The 21,872-nt window shown below is 40.5% G+C and overlaps 1 protein-coding gene across 1 annotated transcript in view; it reads left to right on the forward strand.

The window, feature by feature from the left end:
* The window catches only part of pdzd8 (PDZ domain containing 8), an 84,251-nt gene that overhangs the window by 17,426 nt on the left and 44,953 nt on the right, over nt 1-21,872 (forward strand). The window contains exon 2 of the mRNA XM_034100469.2: nt 8,799-8,924. Within this exon, the coding sequence (XP_033956360.1) occupies nt 8,799-8,924 (126 nt within the window). The remainder of the gene's footprint in view (nt 1-8,798; nt 8,925-21,872) is intronic.

The raw sequence follows: 21,872 nt of genomic DNA on the forward strand, positions 1-21,872 counted from the left end.
TAATATTCAATCCCACACATGACGATTGAGAATATAAATTCGTAACTTACCTCGTTTAAAGCACTCTTGTTGTAATACTACAGATTTAGTTGACACTACTAGCCGAGTTTCTTTTGTCCAATGTCTCGCGGGCAGGTACATTAAATTAGAAGTAGAAGAAGAAGAAGTAGGTAGAATAAGAAGTAGTAGAAGAAGAAATACGCTAACGCTACAAACAGGCACAACACTGTTACTCTGTTTTTACTGACGACATGTAACATTTTATTTCACCTTGCCCTATGTTTTTAAACGCACATTCAAAAATGGAACATTTTCGGGAGTTTAAACCGGGTACCGGCCACCAAAAATGGGGACTTTGCCCGGAAAACGGGGACGTTTTGGTCACCCATCCGACTGTGTTTACAGCTAAGCACACACGCTAACATTAAGACGACAAGCTCACTTGGGGTTGAGGCTTTTTTACACGTTGCTTGGCTGCCGGCCCACATATCTGATCCAAACATAGTAATGTGTATTGGGGAAGATAATTATTTAAAGTTATTATTTAGTAATTGTGACATTTACTGTACTTTTTGATGGATGAATGATGCTCAAGGTGAGGGGGCAAATAATACAACTGAGGGGGCAATGCCCCCCTTTGCCCCCTCGCGGCGCCGGGCCCGGATCACACCCAGATTCCTTGCAGTCTGAGTCGGGGAAACAACAGAGGTGCCGATGTTGATAGTCAGGTCAAGAGTGGGACAATCTTTTCCTGGAAGGAAAAGCACTTCAGTTTTGTCAAGGTTGAGCTTGAGGTGATGAGCAGACATCCACTGAGAGATGTCAGCTAGACAAGCAGAGATGCGTGCGACGACCTGGGTCTCTGAGCGGGGAGAGGACAGGATTAATTGGGTGTTGTCAGCGTAGCAGTGGTATGAAAAACCATGCGGGCTAATGACAGATCCGAGCGAGTTTGTGTACAAGGAGAAGAGGAGGGACCAAGAACAGAGCCCTGAGGGACCCCTGTAGTTAATTGACAAGGGTCGGACTCGGACCCTCTCCAAGTTACCCTGTAGGTACGGTCTTTGAGGTATGAGGTGAGGAGGGAAAGTGCAGAGCCTGAAACTCCAAGTTCTTGGAGTGTGAAGGAGGATCTGATGGTTCACCGTGTCGAATGCAGCAGACAGGTCCAACAGGATGATGACAGAGGAGAGGGAGGCTGCTTTAGCAGTGTGCAGTTCCTCAGTGACAGCAAGGAGGGCAGTTTCTGTGGAGTGACCTGCCTTGAAACCAGACTGGTGCAGATCCAGAAGGTTGTTCTGATGGAGATAGCAGGACAGTTGTTTAAAGACAGCGCGTTCAAGTGTTTTAGACAGGAACGGGAGGAGAGAGACAGGCCTGTAGTTTATAACCTCAGACGGGTCGAGAGTGGGTTTCTTTAGGAGAGGGTTTACTCTCGCCTCCTTGAGACTGTTTGGAAAGTGACCAGAAGTTGGAGAAGTGTTGATGAAATGGGTGAGAAACGATAGCTCTATATTATTAATTTGGCTTCTACACTGCTGCACACGGAGTGTCCTGACCTGGGCTGCGTTTCACTTCGGTTAAATGGATTCCTTGCGTCCCTCACTTGCGTCGTTTCCCTGCGACTAGTCCCTCCCACCAGGGAAGCATGGAGAGATGCAAGGAAACCACAAGAAGCAGGAAATGAGTTTTAAGAGCAATGGGACGTCCTTTCCTTCGGAGCGTCACGTGAAGCGACGTCCGTTTGTGATGACGCCGTACAGCTGATCGTCTGACAGCAGGTCTATCCCTGTTGTTTTCACACACACCCCCGCCACACATTTACTGACACAAACATTTGTATCATCTGTTGTAGACCCAAATAAATAAAATCAAATAAGAACTCATTCTCAAAAAAGATAAACGCCATTCTTAAAATGTATAAACGAACATTAGTTGGATTAATATTGATTAGAGTGCACAAAATAAATAAAATAATTGAGAGAAGAAAAAGAGATATATTATCTATCAAAACCCAGTTAGATTAACATTCATTGGATTGCACACTTTGTTTGTTTGTTTGGATATGTAGCAAATTAACATTTTTAATAGCACTTAATGACTGACTGAATGGAAATGACAATAAATGAAAATGTAAAACGAAAAAAGCGATCATGAAAATGTTTCCAAAAAGTGAATAAAATGATTTTTGACCACTTTGTTGTTCAGATGTATCACATGTTTGTAACTAAATGAAACATGAATTGAAGCAAAACACGGTATAAACTGAGGAGTGAGTCCCGTGAGTTTCATGTATTTTCTTCACTCCGCTGGGAAACTGCTCTCATGTCAAGAAGCATCAGATCAGTGCATGCACTGCATTGTCCAATCAGTGAGCGATACACAGTAAGGGGGCGGGGCGAGTGTCTGAGGGTTTCATCGAAGGATGGTCTGGTGGTTCCTCGATTATAGCTCCTCCATTATTGCTCCTCTCTCCTCCGGCAAAAATAAGGCCATTGGGACGCTACTCAAGATGGCGCAGACAAAAATCAACTTCCGGTGAGACCGAGACCGAGGAGCGAGGAAATGAAAAATAAGAGAAGTGAAATGCAGCTCTGGCTGTGTCATGGAGTAGCATGAAGCTGCAGCGTCGGAGGAGACTGCAGTTTCAGGACCGCAGTTCTGGGACCGCACTCCTAGGACCCTCGTTTTTCTTGACACTGCCACCTAGCGAATAGGAGACATAAATATGAACGACAACGCACAGAGTGTGAGTAATGTGAAGTGCTTTTAAAGTTTTATTTGTTTAACATTAATAACAATTCCTGTGTCTTGAAATGAAGTGTGATTAGCTAACGTTAACTATGATAGTCTTAAGGCAATACAAACAATCACCTGTTAGCTTATGATAGCTTCTAACCATATTAAAAGCACTAAAAACAGCAAAATAAACTGTTAGCATATTTGATTATTTGTTTAATGAAACTGTGGCGTGATTTTGGCAAGCCCAACTAGGTGTCCTACATCAATTGTTGATTTAATTACAGTAATAGTGTGAGTAATGTGAATTGTGTTGTTTGATTAAAGTTAACAACTATTCTGGTGTATTGAATTGGACAGCAATACTAGCAACACGTGTTAAATGTGAGTCTTACAGGGAAACAGTAATCTGTTAGCCTATGATGACTCGCTGCAAAACCAACTGTTAGCCTTTTTGTTTATTTGTTTAATGAAACCGGGTGCATAAAAAGCTACATAACCAGGGGTGCACATAACTGGTACGCATGCGCGGCGACAATTTGAAATGCGTACCGTCACTTGTGTCACAAAGCGCATTTGCGTACCGACGTACTTGTGAAGCTTTTCCAGAAGGCGGTTAGATCACCGGACGACAGAGTCGGTCTCCGTGTGCAGGGCTGCTGTTAACGTCGGTCTGTACGACGGAATTGTGCCAAAACTACGCCAACCGGCTGCGGAGGGAAACTCCCCCCTGTCACTACCCGATCAGCAGCTCTTCCCGATCTGCAGTGCGCATGTGCGAGATGGTCCGCCATATTGGACAACTCCGGACGGCAACCCAAGTAGGACACTTGACACAGTGGCTTTTAGCAAATCACAAAAAGAAAACGTGAGAGAGATAGTTATTGTTATTACAACGTGACTTCACTATTATTTAACAACTCTTTTTATTGGGTTCTTTTATTTGGGGTTAAGTACACTGTCAGAATAAGTGAGAAATGGATTTAACTTCTGTTAGACAGCTATCATACTGAATACATATTTACTGTGAATGTATGCAAAAATGTATGGCATATGGCTGTCTAACAGAAGTTACATTGGCGGACCATCTCGCACATGCGCAGGGCCGGGGGACGGATCGGGTGCGCCGGACTCAGATGAAAATATTCGTGGTGGCCAAACGGCGGTACTACACCCCCATTAGGTTGCTGGGCCCGGAAACACTTTTTCCCATTGACTTACATGGGGAAAGAGTGGTCTGTAACTCGTTGGATAATTTTTTTTAAACTAAATAAACAACCCAGTATGAACGTTTGTATAGCCCTTATTAAAAACATTCGTTCCTCATGTTGTAAAAATGTGCTAATAACGTTATTCTGAGAGTTATTTCCCTCTGCATTATGAAGAGAAATGGATTTAACTTCTGTTAGACTATATATGCTATATGCCATACATGTTTGCATACATTCACAGTAAATATGTATTCAGTATGATAGCTGTCTAACAGAAGTTACATTTCTCACTTATTCTGACAATGTACTTAACCCCAAATAAAAGAACCCCATAAAAAGAGTTGTTAAATAATAGTGAAGTCACGTTGTAATAAAAATAACTATCTCTCTCACGTTTTCTTTTTCAACTTTGCCAAAAGCCACTGTGTCAAGTGTCCATCTTGGGTTGCGTACGGGGTCAAACTACATGTTTATCTTTGGCAGCCAGGTGCATAAACACACTGAACAGTTGTTTTTGAGTAATCAAGCACCTCTTCAAAGACACATTTGATTTGATTATTTCGAACGTGTGATATAATAATGAAATGAAACAAGAGAATTATGATACTGTAGAAATGTAAGCAGTATCAAATTGATAAACTAAATATTATTGACTTACAAATGATCTATAAACAAATGATCTACCTAATTACACATCCGAAAAGGCGTGGGAAGGAGTTTACACGTATTTAATCCCACCCCTTCTCCCAAAAACTAAATTGTATTATATCAATATTACTATTACTAATATATATATTAGGGCTGTCAGTCGATTAAAATATTTAATCGCGTTTAATCGCATGATTGTCCATAGTTAATCGCGATTAATCGCAAATTAATCGCACATTTTTTATCTGTTCTAAATGTACCTTAGAGGAATATTTTTCAAGTTTTTTATCATTTGAACAATGACAAATATTCTCATGAATATTAAACACAACAACCTCTGAACATTACAAATATTCGCCTCAATTCAACCTGGAACTCTCTCTCTCTCTCTCTCTGTGTGTGTGTGTGTGTGTGTGTGTGTGTGTGTGTGTGTGTGTGTGTGTGTGTGTGTGTGTGTGTGTGTGTGTGTGTGTGTGTGTGTGTGTGTGTGTGTGTGTGTGTGTGTGTGTGTGTGTGTGTGTGTGTGTGTGTGTGTGTGTGTGTGTGTGTGTGTGTGTGTGTGTGTGTGTGTGTGTGTGTGTGTGTGTGTGTGTGTGTGTGTGTGTGTGTGTGTGTGTGTGTGTGTGTGTGTGTGTGTGTGTGTGTGTGTGTGTGTGTGTGTGTGTGTGTGTGTGTGTGTGTGTGAATATGTTTGAACGGGAGCTGCCTGGCCGCTGCAATCATGTTACGCGCACTATCCGTGCTGAGTGTGCTGACTTCTCCTACAATGTCCCGCTGTCTGCTTCCTGCATCAAGTCAAGTGCTCGGCGCAGTTGTGGCGAAATGTCGCTCCTCTGTTTTCATTGAAACAGCTCCTTATATCCGTTAGCGCAGCTAGCTAGCACCAGATGCTAACAACAACAAGGCACGTAAGGTCTCTCTCTCGCTCGGGCCACACATACACACACCCTCCCGGTCCTCCCGATGGCCAGTCGGTGCCTGCCGGTGAGCATGGAAGTGTGGTCTGCCACAAGCGGGCGGCAGGAGCGGGGCTGTCCGCATCAGCTTGTAGATGGTATTTTAAACTCGAGGCGCTCTGAAACTACGGGGCGGCCGAGGAAAAAAAATACACATGCGTTAATCGCGTTAAAATAATTAGTGGCGTTAATTTTTTTTTTTCGTTATTAACGCGTTAACTTGACAGCCCTAATATATATATATATTAATTTACGTTGTATGTCAAATTTTATAAGACAAATAAAAAAGACTATCTTTTTACATCTGACATACAAAATACATTTGTTATTTAAAAAAAAAACAAAAAAAAACATAACAAATTGTTGTTAATAATTATAATTTAATTTAAAACATATTTTCATGCATTTTTAGATCGTTAATAACAAGCATTACAATGACTAAAGCAGGGGTATTCAACTAAAATTCAACGAGGTCCAGTTAGAGAAAATGTCCCCATGCAAAGGTCCGGAACATCAAAATGTCTAAGTTGCTTTATGAATTAGTGTGATATTGAAGTAGCCTGTAGCTTTATCAACGTCTGCATGTAATCAACAACTGACTACCAATCAAATAAAGAAAGTACAATTCATAAACAACAATATTTATTTTCAATTAACATTGAACTATACAGATATACAGTAAATACTGTGGATATGTGTAATGTTCCTCTCGGGCTGCATTTAGAGAAAATAAATATAATAGCTTTTGAAAATATGTGCATCTTAAAAGTGCTTAATTTTAGATAAATAAAATAAAGTGTAGCAGCAGCTTGAGTTTCCCTTTTTCTTTGTTAACCGTTTCACATCATGACTTAACAGTTTCAGCCGATTATAGAACAATATCAGTCTTTAAACATCATAACAATTGAACAGTTTTAAAGTTTCTCTTTCTTTCCCTCTTATATTGCAGTCCCTCACTCACTTTTTTTTTAATTCAGTGCGAGAATTGAGCTGGAGCTTGTCCTGCCAGGAGTTTTTAAATCTGGGCTGAAATGGTGTCAGGGCCATTCTCATACACACATGCAGGTGCTCATTGGTTAGCCTCGGTTAGCCTGCGCTGGAACGATATTTATTTTCTGTGACCTCAGTTCTGACTTGAGAGGGAATGTTTGGTCAAACACTTAGTGGCGTTTTGTCTCTTTTAATGAGCGCCACCACGGTCTCTGAACAAATGAGACACACTGGTTCTGTGCTCCCAGTGGGCAGGATGAACACGAATGAGTCCACTCAGGGTTAAAAGCTCTGTTCTGACTGTCCACTTTCCTCTTCTTGGAGAGCGCCATGTGTAATTATTTGTCTCTCCCTGTCTGCCGCTAACACGCCTGTTCACTCTCCTCTCCGCTTCTCTCCCTGTGCTAATTATTCTCTTCACTCACTTTCCTCTCCGCTTTTCTCTGCCGCGCTCTCGTCTCTTCTTCTGTGTTTCTCTCCCTGTATCACTCACTCGTCTCTTTCGCCCCCTGTCAGCAGCGGTTAAAATAGAATCGCCCCGTCAAAATTGAAATCCCCTATTAATGTATTGATTATAGGTCTGGATCCGGACCGCGGTCCGTCTGTTGCCGACCCCTGGTCTAAAGAGACTCGCTGTGTATGAGACTCAATACTCGCTGGTTGTACTTTTGCGGGCATCCAATTCTCTAGGTGGCGATGTTGCAAAACAACTAGGGTCCCAGGAGTGCGGTCCTGAAACTGCAGTCTCTGACGCTGCAGCTTCATACAGCGCGCCGGACTGGCAGCCACATCCGCTAGGCTCAAATGCTGCTCACATCCTTATGTAAACAAACACGCATGTAAACGGCAATTTATCGAGCTCAGAAAAGTTATCGAGTCCATTTTTAATTATCGTACGATAAGTCAATGTATTGATTATCGCGACAGGCCTACATATTCTTCCAGTCATAGAAGTGTTACACTGTAGACACTGGCCGGACACTGGGCCTCTGATGAGTGTAACGTTTCCCTCCATCTGTGGACAATGCACTGTTCATAAAATCCTCTCTGTGTGTATGTGGCCACCGGACACTACCCACAGCTTCTTCAGTAATGTGATGATTTGTCTGAACAAAGTCCACTATTCACAAAACAGGGAGCCTCTGGCCAACAGCAGTAGCACAGAGAGCCTGAAATAGAAAGGACGGGTGTTGGTGTTTCTATGTGTGTTCTCAGACATCATGTTTATACATTACAATGAGTGTTTTTATCAAAACAGCCTGATGCCCTTAGGGAGTCAGTTCTTTACCAAGCACCTCGCCCAACACAAGTAATCTCAGTGTGTTTAGCTGGTTACCTTCACAACAAATAGTGCAAACCAGATGCATTCCTCTCTGAGTGCTGAGTCACACCTCGGGATGGGCCGCTGTGAAGATGTTCCAACTGGTTTGATATTCAGGCGACAGCTGTACGGAATTCAACACTCAGCAGCGGGAGTGGAACATAATGAGAGTAACGTCTCCAGCCCACTGGGTGGAGGTAATGCTTCTGTAAGCTGGTTTGACAACAGCAATCAACCCCAGAAGAAGCAGAGCGGGCTGGTGCAACTCATCAGCCTCCACATCCTTTTTACATTACTTATAACAACAATTTAAATGTGTTTATTGTTTTGCACAGTTCTGAGATAAACGATTCCATGTCTGATCTTATCTGCCAAGAAAATATACACTTTGTAATAGACAGTGCCCCCTCCCACCTGGGCTGAAATGTAAATCTCTTCATGTTGGTTATTACTAATGCAATTTAATTTAGATTTAATGCTGTGATGCTGTTGGCCCACTACTGCCAGAACGTTTCATAATGACAAATGTTTTCTGGTTTACATACAATCAATCAAACCGGTTCAAGCTTGTTCATCGGACATCTTATAAAGCTGTTGGACAGTTTTTTTAAAACTGAGTTGTGATTTATTTGTTTACTGAAAGTTGACAATTGACTTATTGTATTCAGGGAATATAAATATATTCAGAATCAGAATACCTTTATTAGTCCCACAGAGGGGAAATGTACATCAAACTGTGAATTAAAGAAAACCCATGCCTTTTCTGGCAGCTATGATGGACTAAAAGCACCCATTATGTTTCTTGTTATGTGGCTCATCTGTATGTGTGCAGTTGCATTAGTTATTGTTTGAGGAGATTTATTTGGGATGCATAGTCAGGTAACATCTTGAAATAAAATGTATGTTTGTGTTTTTCTCTCTCTCTCTCTCCAGATACAAGCCCTTCTTCCCGTTCCAGGTGCTGCCCTCTCTGGGTTCAGCTTGTGATCTGGACCTATCCGTCCAGGAGAACAAGCTGGTGGAAGGCCGACTCAGAGTCACGCTCATTGAATGTAGCAGGTGAGACACTTCTCTTTAGGGCTGTGCAATTAATCGTATTTTAATCGCGATTACGATTATGGCTTGCCACGATTATGAAAACAGCATAATTGACAAAATACGATTATTTTGCTTGGTGCGCTTTCGCCCCTCCCTAAAAGCCCACTCGGCCACGTGCGAGTGACATGTGTTGTGAGTGTTCAGCGCGAGCGAAGATGTCAGAACAAGAGCAGCAACTAGTTAAAAAGAAGGGTAAAACTATTTCCACTATTTGCAAGTACTTTGTCTTTACAATTAAAAAAAAATTAAAAACCTTTATTTATCCAGGTAAAATCCCATTGAGATCAATGATCTCTTTTTCAAGGTAGACCTGGAGATACATTTCACATCGCTAAAGATATGTGCCCAGTTAGCACTGTTAGCAACCTGGGCTTTAAGCAACTTGTCAACACGTTGGACAAGCGTTACGCGATGCCGTCTCGGTATTATTTCAGCAGGTCTGCGCTGCCTGCACTATATGACAAATGCCGTGGGGAAGTTGAGAGAGATGTGGCTTCAGCTGACTACTTTGCTACCACAACAGACCTATGGTCCAGCCGAGGGGTTCCCAACCAGTCGATCGCGAGATGTGTCTAAAAATAGAACAACAATAATCTGTTTTATCGTTAATGTCCTGTAACATAATCTTCCTGTGCCAGAATAATGCACTTGAACGCATCAAAGCTTTGTGATTGGCCGGCGTCACCCCATGTGTCGGGGCTAGCTGAGGGTCTTCAGTACAGGTGGCTTGTCACCTGCCTGCGCTCATCTCTGAAACCAGACCATGTCAACAGGCTGGTGTTTCTTGCAAAAAATCTTTAAGAGATGACATGAGCAGCCCTACCAGCATTTGCCATGGTGGCCTAAACATTTTTATTTGGTCTTAAATCGTAGTTCAACATTTATTTCCTGTTACTTCTGGACCATGACGGTTGGCCAGCCTTCAACGTTTAACTGAGTGGAATATGTTGAATATGTTTTACCAACATGTTGGCTATATGTTAAGGAGTTTTCACCAGGTTGTGACAGTGCACTGCATCATATTTGATTTAATTTATTTTGGTCTAATTTATTTTTATCATATTAATAATATATGTTTAGTATGGTTTTGGAAGTGCGCTCCAATATATTTGTTGATCTTGTTTATTGGTAAAATATTATTTGTTTAAAGTTCAATAAATGGTCAATGAATAATCGTCAAAATAATCGTGATATCAATTATTGACCCAAATAATCGTGATTATGATTTTTGCCATAATCGCACAGCCCTACTTCTCTTCTCTACTGCCCCTATTTGTCCACATATGTTAATGTATTTTTGTTCTGGGGCTGTTCTTCCTGGTTTGGATAAAGTGTGCTTTTGTGCCATCAAAAATAAAATGGTATGCAGTTTTAATGCACACACACAGCTTCACAAACTCAGGTTTTTAAAGAAAAGTCACCAAAATGCCCATGAAGTTCATTTCCATTTTCATTATTTTGTAGGAAAAAAGCATTCACTCAACTGACACAAACCATGACTGAGAAGGAGTAGGGAGTAGAAAACATGTAATTTAGCCAGCTCCTCACTCACTTCCTCAGTTGTTTTTTATATCACCAGTTCATAACCTGCATGAGTTGCTTTTGTATCAGCCTACACAAGTCTTTCTAAGGGGAAGTAATAAACTGCCAGCTAACTAGGTCATGAGTTACATTTTAAATCGAAAACCTATAGAAATTAGCTTTCTTTTTTACCCTGAAATGAAATGCAGTATGGGCGATTCGCCCTTTTTTTCTCCACCTGCCTAAAAGAACTAAAGCAATTTATTTTTTTGTCGTTCAAAGATTAATTCTTTGGCTTAATACTTTTTTCAGTTTGAACCACTGACATGCTCACCATTAGAAAATGGACAAAGTGACACCATCTGGCATATATCCATGTCCTGATAACGTGGCACCCTTAAGCAGGGCCGTATCCAGGATTTCCTGAATACCGAGGTCCAAACATGTTAGGGGGGTTCGGGGGATACTCCCCGAGATTTTTGGGATTTTCATGATCTAGTTAGGTGCTTTTTAAGTCCTGTTGGGGGTCACACATTGGATAATATATTGATTTCAAACCATGTCAGTGGACTGCAGCATACATTATTTTGAATCAGTTGATTGTTACTATTAATGATCTGGACATGCAGAAGAGGCTAAAAATGATCACAAAACACTGTCAACATTCATTTTCCATGTCTCTCTCCTTTCCATAACCTGCCCCCTCTCTTCCATCTTCTTTAGTCTCTCTGTCTTCTTCCTGTTCATTACTCTCTCTGTCCTCTACTCTTTCTCTTTGTTCAATCTTTCCCTCGTTGTTCAATGTTTGCTCCTCCTCACTTGTCGCTCCTGCCAGTGAATTAAAAGCAATTCAGCCATTTAGTTCATTTCACTTGTTCGTTTGCATTATTTTTTTCTTTAAATCTGTTTTGTTTGATTCTCAAGAGAGCAAAGATGTAAGCAAACGGTGTTTTATACAATTGTATGTTATTATGACATAACTGCAATAGATGTATGTTTTAAAATTATTCCTATTGTTATAGATAAACAGATATGGGGTTATTAAGCCTACATTCTTTTGTGTGACTGTACCTGCAGTTCCTCCATGACTTCCATCACTTTCTCTCTCTGCCTGTCCTGTCTCTTCCTTACCAACGCTGAGCTTCAACTGATGTCTTTTCATTATATCTGAGTCAGTGTAAAAAGAAAACAATACAATGTTATATCTTCAATGTTTTACTCAAATTGAAATGAAAGAAAAGCATTACAATGTTTGTTAAAAGGTAATCCTTCTGACATTGGATGAATGTAATTAACTTGAGCTCTCTAACTAGTTTATTCACGCAATTTAAACCAAAGTTTATCCTATAGCTGCAATATAAGTTAGTGTGCATGTTGTCGGACGTCCACTGACTAACGTAGAGCGTTCACACAGGATCTGCTGCTCATATGGTGTCCTGATGAACAGAAACACAAGCAGCCCGCTGGACTCAGATCTCTAGATACCTCATCACTCCTTCGCTGCTCCGATACAAGTCCGGGCTGCGGTGGTTTGTTGATACATGTCGTCTTCTTCTGTTTGCTTTAACAGAGGCTACATAGTTATGCAGCGCCCCCATCGGCAGTAAATAGAAGTACTACAAGCACTTTGAATTACCCTGCATCGAAAAGTGCTATATAAATAAACTTGCCTTGCCTTGCCTTACAAAGAACCCCGTTTAGTGCAATTATTTCACAAGTTTTGTATACACAGCTCGGAAAATATTATCGAGGTCCGGACCTCGGTGACCTCAATGGTGGATAAGGCCATGCCCTTAAGGCCCCTACACACCGGGCCGATTTTCGGCTTCGATAGATGTCGATAGATGTCTGGCCGTCAATGAGCGTCCTGTCTGTGGAATGCCATTTAAGCCAAAATTAAATAAATACATAAATAATTAAATTAATACATATATATATATATATATATAAATATGCCTATGAAATAAATATGTATATATGTACATTTAAATATACATTTATTTATTTCATGGGACTTTTATTTCATAATGACACATTTATTTATTTCAAGAGACTTGTATTTCATAATGACACATTTATTTATTTCAAGAGACTCGTATTTCATAATGACATATTTATTTATTTCAGATGACTTGTATTTCATAATGACGCATTTATTTATTTCAGGTGACTTGTATTTCATGAGACATTTCCATTCCTTATATGCAAATGAACGGGGCGTGGTTAGCTCACAGATCCAGAGACCCAGACCAAAGCAACAGCACCACACTGACTACTCGAGAAGAGGAAGAAAATGGAGGAGAAGGACTATAAGGCAAACTACTAAATTCTCAGTCAGACATCACATGTAATCTGATACTCTAAATTTCACCCGCCAGAAATGTTCGCTTCTTCTTCGGTGTAAATTGTCCATTGGCAAACCAGTTGACTTCTTCTTCTCTCGGTTTTTTGGCGGATTGCAAACAACTTTAAGGTGCATACCGCCACCTACTGTACATGAGTGTGAATCATCATATTATTCCATCTCTTAACTCATGGACGTATCTATGATATAATCCAAAAATAAATAAATAAAAAACATAATAAATAAAACAAAACAACAATCTATGATCTTTCCTGACCTAATGTTAGATAATTGTACCTACCCCAGTTTCACTAAAGGTAAACAGTGCTTTTCTGGTAGCTCTTTCTCCCTCTCCTTTTGTTCCCAAAATATCAACCACACTCCATTCCCTCTCTGCCTCTAAAACGTTATCCTTTAGTTGTTCTCTTTCAGCTTTATGGATGTCACAATGTAACAAGATATGTTCTACATCTTCTTTTACTCCACAGTTCCCACACTTCTCACTGTTACTTTTCCCCATGACATGCAGCGTACCATTCAATGCTGTGTGATTTATTCTGAGTCTAGCTATCATCATTTCCTCCCTTCTGTTTCTTTCTTTATAAATATTTGTCTGCTGGCATACCAGCAGACCAGCATTTATCTATCACCAGCTTATGTTAGTATTAAATATACAATGTATTCTGGTAACTATCAAAATAAAGACATTGTATAGTGTTCATAACAGTATTTTTATTTAATAAATTATACTTAATACAATAATATTACAAAAAAAACCTACATCTAAATAAATATATCATCTAAAATAGATGCATTTGATTTAAAAATAACAAATATAATTCAAAATGTAAACGGCAACAAAGAAATTATAAACATTTTTTTTCTTTTTCTTGTTAATATCCATTATCTTCTCTGTTATGTATCTTCCGGTCTTTGCCAATCTGGCCAGCATTTATTGGTCCTTCACGTCTTCCTCATACAGCCACCGCTTGAAGCAAACTGAAAATAAGAAACAACAATGTTTTAACAAATCGTATTCAATTATGTGATGATAGAACTGCAAACAGAATAGCTGTAACTTTAACAAAATAAATAACTCCGTTACCTCTAATCATTAACCCATGTTTGTATGATTGAGTTACCTCTGTGTGTTGCTGCTAGCATACATAATACAGATGTAGCACTCCAGTTCAGACTCAAATGGGTGTGTCCCAGTCAAAAGCCCAGTGGATGCCAGTGGCTGGGGGTGTTGCCAAATTGCTAGAGGGCGTTGCCCAATTTCCCCATTTGTTCCCCATGAGATGGCGCTTCATTCACAAAATACACAAAGACAACTGGGTGGCAACATAGTCTGTTTGCAATGTATGCAGCTCTGCAGTTGTGTTTGCTGAATACTGTAGCATTTAATCACTTATTTGTTACTGTATGGTTTTCACAAGCTACTATAATGAAAAAACATCAATATTTTAGATCAAATAAAGTATATAGTTTGCTTTATGCAGTATATTTCTTGTAATATTGTTGGGGTGTTTTTACACAGTACAGTAGATTGAAGTAAATCAACTTATACATTAAGATAAGATAAGATGGACCTTTATTAATCCTGTGGGGAAATTCAGTAGTTCAAACAGCAACAGGGTGAGAGTGAAAAACAGGACGGCACAGATTCACACAGATTAATAAAATCAAAAATAAGATGAGCGATAAAAATAATAATAATGAGAAACTATGAAATAAGAAATGAATAAAACTAAAATGTAATTATCATATCATATATTATAATGTATTGTATTATTAAGTAATATCATACATTAACCCCATTATAGCAGATGCCACATTGAATGGATGAACCCATGTATGCATCAATAATTACAACAGAGTATTTCTAAATACAAGTTGTAAAAATACTTATATGTATTTAATAATAACCCTTTGGAGTCAACCGTCACGCCGGCGTGATCAGATCACATGACCTGTTCAAGCCGGTGCTACATAAAAACAACAGTCCGGACAACATTGCTGTGTGTTTCTGTCGAAAGTACTGGCTTGAAACTATATCCCAGTCTTTGTTTCATGCAAAAAGACCCAGTAAACACGGAGATACGATGATATAAAGTTAATACATTTCAAAAGTATGAAAAATGGAAGCACATATTTGAATATCTTCGCCGTATTTGATCATTTTACGAAACGGAAAATACTGGAAACTGTAGATCCTGCTCAACAGGATGTATATGTGCATTTCTGTCGAAAGTACTGGCTTGAAACTATATGCCAGTCTTTGTTTCATGCAAAAGACCCAATAAAAACGGATATACGATGATATAAAGTTAATACAGATATATTTCAGAAGTATGAATAATGGAAGCACATATTTTAATATCTTCGCCGTATTTTATCATTTTACGAAACGGAAAATACAGGAAACTGTAGATTCTGCTCAACAGGATGTATTTACCAGGGAGGGGGTGAGGTAATCAAACGGCCAAATTAGCCCAGGACTCCAAAGGGTTAATAACATAATGATTACTTTCATATGATAATACTTTTCAGGGTTAGGTCCGGTCTGACAGCGCTTAGCTCTCTGCTGCAGAGAAGATCACTGCTCTAAACAAAGTCAAAAATCCTACATCCAAACGAAATAAATATAATTAATTATGATGAATACGTTAAGTCTTGTTCATTGTTTTTCACTTTTATTAAATGTTTGATATTTCCGGCACAGACCCTTTCATACCGGCAATGCGCGATGGAAACAACAGAAAGTGCGACAGTTTAAATATGCCAGTGTTAATTTCGTCAACGAAAACTATGACGAAAAATGTTCGTCAACAACCTTTTTTACATGACTAAGACGAGACGATGACGAGCTAAAAATAGATTCTTGATAACGAAAAATATGACTAAATGTATATTTAGTTTGCGTTGATGAGACGGGACTAAGGTGTTAATGGTGGACTATCGGACATTCAAAATGCAGCATATTTTCCCCCAAGTGTCCATCTTGTCTGTCAAAATGAATCTTACGTTTCTAACTTGCAATATCATTATTTCCGCTCTCTTCACTCCAGAAGAGCGATCTCCCTGTGTGTGGGGGGCGGGGCCTAACAGACATGCTGCAGAGATCTCTACACAGAGATCTGCCGGGGACGGAGCGTTCAGAGAGTATAGAGACACATTTTGACTAAAAGTTGACTAAAGAGTAATTTTCCATCGACTAAAAGTTGACTAAAACGTTTTGAGTTTTCGTCGACTAAAACTAGACTACAACTACGAAGGATAGGAATGACTAAAATGTGACTAAAACTAATAACCATTTACGTCTAAAGACTAAGACTAAATCAAAAACAGCTGCCAAAATTAACACTGACATATGCAAACACAAACCTACAGACTGGGGGTTGGAAGATCACAGGAGGGGGGGAGAGCTGTGGAATGTGACCTTCCCCCTTGGGAGACTTACTCCACACATTCCGATGGCCAATTCGTTTTAAACAAAGAGTTTGCAGCATACAGCACAGGCAACATGGGGGGTGGGGGCTTCTCAAAAGATTTTTGTTTCTTGTTGTTTTGTGTCAGTTTTACGTCGCCACTTCCATTCACATTTTTCATCATTGTTCCACAATGTTTATCATGAAATTAATATCCATATATTTTATACTATACTTGCACTGCTTACCGTTTTCATACTTTATATATCTTAGCATATTCATACACACTGTTAATACTGCTCACAGGCTGCTAGTGTATTCATACCCAAGCTCACTGTTTATTTATCATTCAATTCATTCTATATTTTATTTAGGGCTGTCAAATGATTAACATTTTTAATCAGATTAATCACAGCTTAAAAATGAATTAATCATGATTAATCACCATTCGAACTATGTCCAAAATATGCCATTTATTTATGTATATTGTTGTGGGAATGGAAAGTTAAATGAAAGAAGGCGGATATATCCATTTAACACAGTATCTATGTTTATTATAACATTTTTCTGCGTGTCAAAATGAAAGACAACCCACACACCTATCAATCATCAAACCGTGGGGTCTTAATTCATTACGTGTTGATTTCTATCAACGGGGAGTACTTCAGGAAAGTCGACAGAGGGGGGGGGGGGGGGGGGGGCTAGTGGAGTACTTCAGGAAAGTCGACAGAGGGGGAGGGGGCTAGTGGAGTACTTTGTGACCACAGAGTGTGAACGTTGTGATGAGCTGTTTTAGCGCAGTTCTCCAGTGAAGGGGGGGGGGGGGGGGAAGTCTCCCTCCGCAGCCGGTTGGCACAATTCCGTTGTACAGACCGACGTTAACAGCAGCCCTGTCTGTGCACACGGAGACCGACTCTGTCGTCCGGTGATCTAACCGCCTTCTGGAAAAGCTTCACAAGTACGTCGGTACGCAAATGCGCTTTGTGACACAAGTGACGGTGCGCATTTCAGATTACGCACATAACCTGCGTACCAGTTATGTGCACCCCACAGCAAAAGTATTCTCCGTCGGGACTTCCTGCAACAACACCACGCCGTTATCTTGATTCTGATTGGCCAGAAGACATTATCAATGATGTTCTATTGAGAAGACGATCACTACGTGACAAAAGTTTTCAAAACCGTGGCTACTGAAATCAATCTTACTAACTGCTGTCTGTGCAATTTACTCCGCGAGTTGGCAGACTTTATTTTGCTTACTCTAACATCATTTTTCATGGTGGGGCTAAGCCATTTCTATTATGGGTGTAGCCTACCCCAGCCATACCCTGGCGCTGCCACTGGTGGCACGTATGGGGCGGGCCATTCTGCACATGCGTTAAATGCGTTAAATATTTTAACGCAATTAATTCAAAAAATTAATTACCGCCGTTAACGCGATAATTTTGACAGCACTAATTTTATTCTGTAGATTGTGTACATTACTTTTCACTTTACTGCTTGTTGCACTGTAATCTGTGCAATAACAATAAAGCAGGCATCTTTATTGTAGCCTCAACAATCAAGTTCTAAGTAGTGCAATATGAAATAAAAACTAAAACAATCTGTGCTGTTGTATTTGCTGTAAAGTGTCTCTACTGTAGGCTATTTTTATTATATGTCCAGCACTTTGGCTAGACCAAAAATCGTTTATAAATGTGCTATATCAATAAAACTTGATTTGATTTGAAAAACAACTACACTCTTTTGGCAGTGTTGTGGTGCCGAGAGATGGGAGTCGGAGGCGGGGTATCAAAGGTAGAAGCTAGACTTTTATTTAGCATCAGAAAACCATTGTACACAACTTCATTCCCGGGAAGCGGAAACAGGAAGTCCGGTTCACTAAAATGTCCGTGCAGAACAATACCCCAACCCATAGATCCGTGGGTGAATAATGTCAATCACCACAGTGAACACATTAACAACAACTACACTATTTTGGCAGTGTAACAATTAAACAAGAACTACACTCTATTGGCAGTAACAATTAGATAAATAATAAACTGTCAGACTGACACTGAAGACAAACAAACTATTTTCAGCAATCAATCTGTTTAGTTGACTCTGAGTGACATGTGGCGATTTAAAATGGCTGTTTAGATGGTGTTGCTCCATCTGGGTCACTGCCGGTGGTTGAGACGGTGGGGTCTTTGGCGACTAGTTTTATAGCCTCATGTACATTAGTTAGGTGCTCCAGGAGATTGGCATTGCTGTTATTCGATGTGGACGATGCTTTCTGTCCTGCACACAGTTTACATTTGACCATAATATTTTGTGCGTCCTTTATCCCCACAAATTGAAAATAGTGGTTATATCTCCAAGTTGTAAATGCGCTGCTGCTCTCGCTGATACTTGCATCTGCCATAGTGTGTGTGCTGGTGGTGGGTGTTGCCGTGTATGTGTGTGTGTTAGCAAGTGTTTGTGTGTCTGTGTATTTTCCCCATAAGGCAAGACTCTGTCTCTGATTGGCTTACCCTGAAATGTTACCCCGCGTTAACCAATCATAACTCCTCTCTGGTCACTTTCACTTTTCCATGGTACTGTGAGAGGACATCGCTGTATGTTTGAGCCGGGATGCATTTCCTGATGAAAAAACATAGCGATGTTTTGTACTTACACCTAGGCCTTCGTGAATTAATCAACATTATTTTGTTAAATAAAAACATGGTGATGTTTTGTAAATGATTACATGTCTCTTAGGGGTGTAACGGTTCACAAACATTTCGGTTCGGTACGTACCTCGGTTTTTAGGTCACGGTTCGGTTCGGTACGTTTTCGGTACAGCAGAAAAAATTATCACAAAACATAACATATTTTTTTTAATTATTATTAAACTGTGAATAATGTATTCACTGAAATAAATGCAAAATATAATAAAATAAACATTAAGGTGCAGCATTTCGATGAACTGAAATAATCTGTATTTGAACTGTACTGTACTAGTACTCACAAAACATAAACTATTAGTTTTGGGTTTTTAATTATTATTAAACTATGAATATTCACTCAAATAAATATAAAATATAATAAAATAAACATTAAGGTGCAGCTTTTCGATGAACTGAAATGATCTGTATTTGTACTGTACTGTACTAGTACCTAAGCAGCCAGCTTGACATTATGACTTGCTTGTCATTGTATTTTCATGTTTTTTTAAAGAAAGATGTACTTGTCCACATTGCTGCAGAAAGGGCAGATCTGCTGGCACTAGCAATGTCTCCTGCTGTGGAGAACACCCTCTCGCTAGGGACAGAGGTAGTAGCAGATACAGCCAGGTAGCGCTTTGCTAACATGGCAACATAAGGATATTTGCCGTTTGTAAAAGCTTTGGCTCGGTCTGAAGTTTTTGCGAGTGGTGGAGGCTTAAATGCTAGTGGGAGTTGGGTTTGCACTTCAGTCTTTTGGTACCGGTGATATTCACGTTTGGGTGATGCCTTTTCAAATGACTGTGCACGTTTGATGTATTTCCAGCCGCGTAACCAATGTTAGTTGAACAATGCCGACAAACAGCTTTGGTTCGGTCCACCTGTCTTTGTCCGTCATCCTTGTACGTAACTGCGAAACCAAAATGTTCCCAAACCGGAGACTTCAATGATGCTGGAGGATTTTCGAGCTCAACTTTATCTGCGTTCGCCATTTCGACAGTTCCTCAAATTACTGACTACATTTGAACGCATCCCTCTGACCAGCTCGTCCAATGAAATGACTTGCTTGCTCTATGACGCGTTGAACACAATGGGAGCAAATTACTCTGAATGCTGCGACGCAGCACCTGAGATTACTTCCAAGAAGTTGTTCACGTTCTCAATTGTTTACGTTTAACGTTATATTCGTTCGGTACACTTCGGTACACACGTGTACCGAACCGAAGGTACAGGGTGTAACGGTACACGTACCCGTACCGAAATTATTCGGTACGGGTACGTGTACCGTTACACCCCTAATGTCTCTTATTTAGCACAGAATATGATCCTATCCGTGACATGGATCTTCACAAATATCCGATCAGATACCTGTAGATCTATCAGCTGTTTATTTCACATGAGTTCCAGTGTGGCAGCTTTTCACGGCTCCCCCTGGTGGATCCATGATCCATTGCAGCTGGTTTAATTAAAATTACATTTATTTATCAAGGGGGCGTTTCAAGTCCTGCGGGGGGGGGTTTCCTTTTCAGCAGGGGCCCACCCCGTGCCGATCACGGACCCGCACGGGTAGGCGTCTAAAATGAAGCGCTACATCTGTATATACCTGACGTGGAAACGTTACTCGTGGATGGGGCTACAGAGCTACTAGAAAGACAGTCGAACCCGGTGCATTCCTCCGTCTGAATGTGGTGCACTTTTGCTAAATGTTTAGACAAATAGCTCGTGTTACCGCCCTTACATGCTACATTCTTATTGCACTTTTGGCAAAAAGCATTTTCCACCTCAAGACCAAGCCCCCAGGAAGTGTGCCGGACTCTGAGAAAAATATTCGTTGTGTCCAAATGGCGGTACTACAATTTCCTTATCAGTCTGTGACGTCGACCAGCCCAGAAATACTTTTTCCCATTGACTAACATTGGGAAGGAGACGTCTGTAAATCAGTGGATAATTTTTTTGAAACTAAATAAACTACCCAGTATGAACTATTGTATAGCCCTAGAATCATTAAATCCTTAAAGTTGTAAAATGCACTAAAAGCCAAATCTAGATTTATTCTCTCTCTCCATTCTTTCTAGTGAGCCGAGAGTGTGTGCTCGGGGGGCGGGGCTTAAGGGGCGCATGCTCTGTGAGCGCACAAACGGGTTCTTCTGCTCTGACAGCCAGGCATGACGGGTAATCTGTGACGTTTCGCTCTCTCAAAAGTTGGGCCATTTTGTCCTCATGCGCCAATGAGCAGCTCTCATAGGAAAGAACGAGGCCCCTCCTCCTCCGACACTGTATCCAGTTCTTATTATACATCCATGCTCAAGACGGGTAACATAACTACCCTCGGGGCGCTTAGTTCTCTCTGCCATGTGTTTGTGTGCGCATGCGCGTGTGTGTGTGTTGCATGTGTGCGAGGGGGTGGGGCAGTTTACACACAGAACCTGCTACGTTGGACGTTAACGGTACCACGGTCTTTAATAATTCAGCCCCGGGGCCCCGTTAATACTGGGGCTCGGTACCCAGCCCTAGTTTTAATTATTACATCATCAATATTACATTTCAAATAACCAAGTACTTGGTATCTCACAAAGAGCAAGTGGCTAGTGCTGCTATGAACATACCTGGTGATGGTGATGATGGTGGCTATTTGCTGCAGGATCTGGTCGATGTCCTCCTAGCAAAAGCGATTGCCTTCGTCATTCTCGTCCATGATGGCGGCGTAGGCTCCTTTCCTCAGCAGGTCCTCGATCTCCTTCTTGGAGAACTGCTGGACCGGCTAAAGGCGACGCAGAGAGACATTTACACAAGTGGATTTAGAAAACTTTTTGAAAATAAACTAAGCGTACTGCAACAGCGACTGACCCAAACATGACTTGGCATCTAGAAATATGACAGATTTTCTTTTTCTCACCCCGTTGTTGTTGTCACTCATGCTCTGCAGGAC

Source organism: Pseudochaenichthys georgianus, chromosome 15 (genome assembly GCF_902827115.2).
Source record: "Pseudochaenichthys georgianus chromosome 15, fPseGeo1.2, whole genome shotgun sequence".
In the NCBI taxonomy this organism is placed as follows: domain Eukaryota; kingdom Metazoa; phylum Chordata; class Actinopteri; order Perciformes; family Channichthyidae; genus Pseudochaenichthys; species Pseudochaenichthys georgianus.